Source organism: Priapulus caudatus, unplaced genomic scaffold (genome assembly GCF_000485595.1).
Source record: "Priapulus caudatus unplaced genomic scaffold, Priapulus_caudatus-5.0.1 Scaffold83, whole genome shotgun sequence".
Classification (NCBI taxonomy): Eukaryota; Metazoa; Priapulida; class Priapulimorpha; order Priapulimorphida; family Priapulidae; genus Priapulus; species Priapulus caudatus.
In genome coordinates this window covers 595,341-599,927 of record NW_014577144.1, presented here as the reverse complement: position 1 = coordinate 599,927, position 4,587 = coordinate 595,341, and the positions used below count along the sequence as shown (strand labels likewise).

The following is a 4,587-nucleotide window of genomic DNA, read 5'->3' as shown; positions in this document are numbered from 1 at the left end:
GAGAGAGAGAGAGAGAGAGAGAGAGAGAGAGAGAGAGAAGAGCATTTCTGCATAGGCCTACTCCCTCTTTTTTTTATCTCTCTTCCTCCCGCTCTCTTTCACTCAGTCTCTCGTTTTTTTTTCTCTATTTTTCTCTCTGTATCACTCTCCCACTCTTCCTCACTCTCTCTTTCTCTCTCTCTCTCTCTCTCTCTCTCTCTCTCTCTCTCTCTTTCTCTCTCTCTCTCTCTGTTTCTCTATCTCTATTTCTTTCTCCTTTCCTCTCTCTCTCTCTCACGCGCCATGTATCTATAGATAAGTGGGTAGCTACTAGGTGTGTGTCTACGTACCGCAACGTCAGTTCCATGATGGGTGCTTCCGATGGAGGCGCGGCTAACCGTCCCTACTGAAAGTCAGGTAGATAAATACGAAACCTAATAACGGGTAAACCAGGTCGGATTATACCGGCGACACATGCCAACCAGGTCGTCTGCACGCGCGATATATACTGCCGCCATCTCCTCCGCCATTGGTCGGTCGGGTGCACGTGTCTCGCACGCGATTGGTCGGCGTGGAAGTTTCGCTCGCGTCATATAATGAAGAAGGTAATTATTTATCTGTGGGCGCGCAGACACGGTAATAGTAACGGTATTTTCGAAAAGTCCATGGTCAGTTATTTATCACCTAGTTGTGTTCGACTTGAGCCCGTGGTGTTCACCGCCGACTACACCATTAGACACGGTAAACCGTGCCGCATACGAAATAGGCTACGCGGCTCTCCCTCCCCCCCTCTCTCTCTCTCTCCTTCTCTCTCTCACTCACCTATTAGGTAGGTTAACCTATAGGCACTTGCTGTTAAATCTAAGCGGGGGAATCCACTTAGAAGGTTGCCGTAATACTATAGCTAGTAATCCGGATATAAATAGGCCTACGTAGCGTAACCTAATGATAAAACTACATTCGCCACTCGAAGGTAGACTGAATGAGATGCCGACCTCAGCGTTAAAGAATATCGCTATCGTCTTGACTAATCAATTACCAGCGAACATAGAGTGCACGCGATCAGATTCGTTGATCAGAGATGCCATATATAGGAATTCCCGCGTTGATTTTAATCGCACAGGTGTACATGCATGCGTCAGCAAGCCTGGCGGGCATCACGAACTCTGGTGTGCGTGATATGTGCGTGACTGTGGGGCCGATGCAGCACTAATATGCAGATCAGCTATATTATGGTTGTGAGGATGAAGACGATGTTGTTGATGAGGATGGTTATGATGATGATGATGATGATGATGATAATGATAATGATGATGATGATGATGATGATGATGATGATGATGATGATGATGATGATGACGATGATGATGATGATGATGATGACGATGATGACGCTGATGATGATGATGATAATGACGATGATGGTGATCTTGGTGATGATGATGATGATGATGATTATGGATGACGTCAGTGTTGTTTGTACGCGCGTGAACAGCGCGGGTTATTGTAACCAGTTCACGCAACTTTTCGACGGAATTCTACGAAAAAAGGGTTACTGGTCGCAAAGGAATGCAGAAAAAATGATCTGTCAGTGATTTTCAAGACGTCAACATTACTGTGTCTACGGTGCGTTGCCCAGACATGCCCTTAATTATGGTGATTAGAAGATAATTAAGGGAAACAAATGTCATTTCGGATCGCCTATGTTATAATTAATTAACTTTGAACTGTACGCGCGAATGTAAGCGTGACGAACCTGCCCGTGACAGATATGTACTAGGGAGAGCTTAATATATGCGAGCGTTTCTCAGACCCCGTCTTATGTACAGTGTGCAATAACGCGTGCGCATAACATCAATGACGCGTACACATAACATTAATGACGCCTACGCATAATATCAATGACGCGAACGTATAACATTAATGACACGTACGTATAACATCAATGACGCGTACGCATAGCATCAATGGCGCGTACGCATTATATTAATGACGCGTAAGCATAACATCAATGACGCGTACGCATAACATCAGTGACACGTACGTATAACAACAATGACGCGTACGCATAACATCAATGACGCGTACGCATAACATCAAAGACGCGTACGCATTATATTAATGACGCGTAAGCATAACATCAATGACGCGTACGCATAACATCAATGACGCGTACGCATTATATTAATGACGCGTAAGCATAAGATCAATGATGCGTACGCATAACATCAGTGACACGTACGTATAACAACAATGACGCGTACGCATAACATCAATGACGCGTACGCATAACATCAATGACGCGTACGCATAATATTAATGACGCGTACGGATAACATTAATGACGCCTACGTATAACATCAATGACGAGTACACGTAACATCAATATCGCCTACGCATAACATCAATGATGCGTACGCATAACATGAATTGGCGCTTACGTATAACATCAATGACGCCTACGCATAATATCAATGACGCATACGCATAACATCAATGACGAGTACGCATAGCATCAATGACGCATACGTATCTCATTTTGTTTATTTATTACTAGCGGGATACCCGGCGTTGCCCAGGGAAACCAGTGGCGTTACTCAGTTGGTGACCGCTTGGTTGAAAGGAATACTGCAAAAAATCGAATTATCTATCTATCAATGCATCCATTCATGCATCCATCCATCCATCGCATTCCATGCCATCCCATCCCATCCCATCGCACCGCATCCCATCCCATCCCATGCCATCCTATCCCATCCTATCCTATGCCATGCCATCCCATGCCATGCCATCCCATCCCATCGCATGCCATGCCATGCCATCCCATCCCATCCCAACAGTAAAAAATAATAAGAAATCAAAAGATAAGTCATTAAAAAAAAACGTCAAAAATTATAAATAATAAAATGAAATTATATAGAAAATATAATAATATTTGATATGTAACCTACATAGGCTTTCGTGAAGTGTTCCCGTCAGTTTGCGCTATCATTATCATCTACCATAGTTTATTCTGGATTTTTACTAAACGTATAAATGTGGTAAACAAATTAAATTTTGAAATTAACGGTGAATACGGCAGAAGTACATACTAAACAGTCCAAAAGTAAAGAAACAAAGCATTTCCCGAGATGGGATTCGAACCCAGAATCAATGGTTTAGGAGTCCGAGGCTTTATCCATTGGGCTACTGGGCCGTTATGGATGTAGACCATGGATTCACACGTACATGATGTATAATGTTAATCTGTACGCTATCTATTGATGAATATAATTGTTATAAATTTTTAACTTTTTAACTTTTTTAAAATTTTGTTTCAGCCAGAACCACCTCCCAGACGTGCTGATTCTGAAAATATATTTCGTTTTTCTCTAGGCTGCGGAGTTCTCTAGTTATGCGCGAACACACAAATTCGGCTGAACAACTTTATATATATAGATAGATGCGCCAGTGGGTATAGAATAGAGGAGATAGTGCTAGAACTGTGTTCGGAACCGGACGGTCGACAAAGGAATTCATATAGCGAATAAAATCCACTGAATCCAACCCTTCTTTGTGCTATATATATGACGGCTTATGCGTGCACATAGCGAATGAAACAAAGCCGGCGACAAGTCGCAAGGAACTGCGGACTGTCTCGTCTGACCATGGAACACTACAATGGGCTGCCTGTCTCCTGCGCCCGTGCTCGTCCGAGTCTGAGACGAATAATCTAGAACGTAACAATTTCAGTTAACAGTGTTCGAGAACAATGCCTCTCTCGTCGATGCGTCACGTAACTTCCCGCGTCACCGTTGTTCTAATTGATGATTAGGCAAACTCTGTCGTTGTTGTCTGCGCCGCGGCTGCGCTGAACGGGCGGCGTTTGAGCGCGGCGTAGAGAGAACAATACGAGCGCACCTTGAAAATTATCAAAATAGCTCCGAACGAATGGCGCTGGTGCATGTGTGCGTGCGTGTGTGCGTGTGGTGTGTGTGTATGTGTGTGTGTGTGTGTGCGTGTGTGCGTGGGTGTGTTCGTGCGTGCGTGCGTACGTGTGCTTGTGCGCGTGTATTCAGATGCGTGCGTGCGCTCGTGTGTGTTTACGGTGTTTACGGATGTTTTCGTGTGCGCGCTTGCGTATGCGTGTGGTGGGTGATAGACGGCCTTAGACAGCGACTGTCTATATCTGTTATGCTGCTATTATGCTATATAATGTCAGTCGGTGGCCGCAGGACGAAACAATCTCTCACTACTCGCCTGTCTTCGATTTCAAGATGCCCCCCCCCCATGTATTACAATAAACGCTTTGTCATGCGTGTTATCATTTGTCATTTTTATTGAAAAAACACACAGATGATGTTCATTGAAATTATGTCAGGAGCGACATGCAGAACAATGGAAGCCCCCAGCATCATTACAATATGGCGACTGTTGTTGACATACGTGGTGCGTAGACTTTCACAATATCAACGGTTTCGCTGTTCGCGTGCTCTTAATTGTGATAAGGGAAGGGGTTTAGCATTATCAGGAAATTGCCGCACAATTCCGCCCTTATGCCTCCACTCTCTCTCTCTTTCTCTCTCTCTCTCTCTCTCTCTCTCTCTCTCTCTCTCTCTCTCTCTCTCT

General features: G+C 44.3%; 1 protein-coding gene across 1 annotated transcript in view; it reads right to left on the bottom strand.

The window, feature by feature from the left end:
• The window catches only part of LOC106804686, an 18,147-nt gene extending 17,704 nt beyond the window's left edge, over nt 1-443 (bottom strand). Inside the window, exon 1 of the mRNA XM_014805963.1 lies at nt 330-443. Coding sequence (XP_014661449.1) covers nt 330-346 — 17 coding nt within the window. The 5' untranslated portion in view covers nt 347-443. The remainder of the gene's footprint in view (nt 1-329) is intronic.
• Between the last annotated feature and the right edge of the window lie 4,144 nt (nt 444-4,587).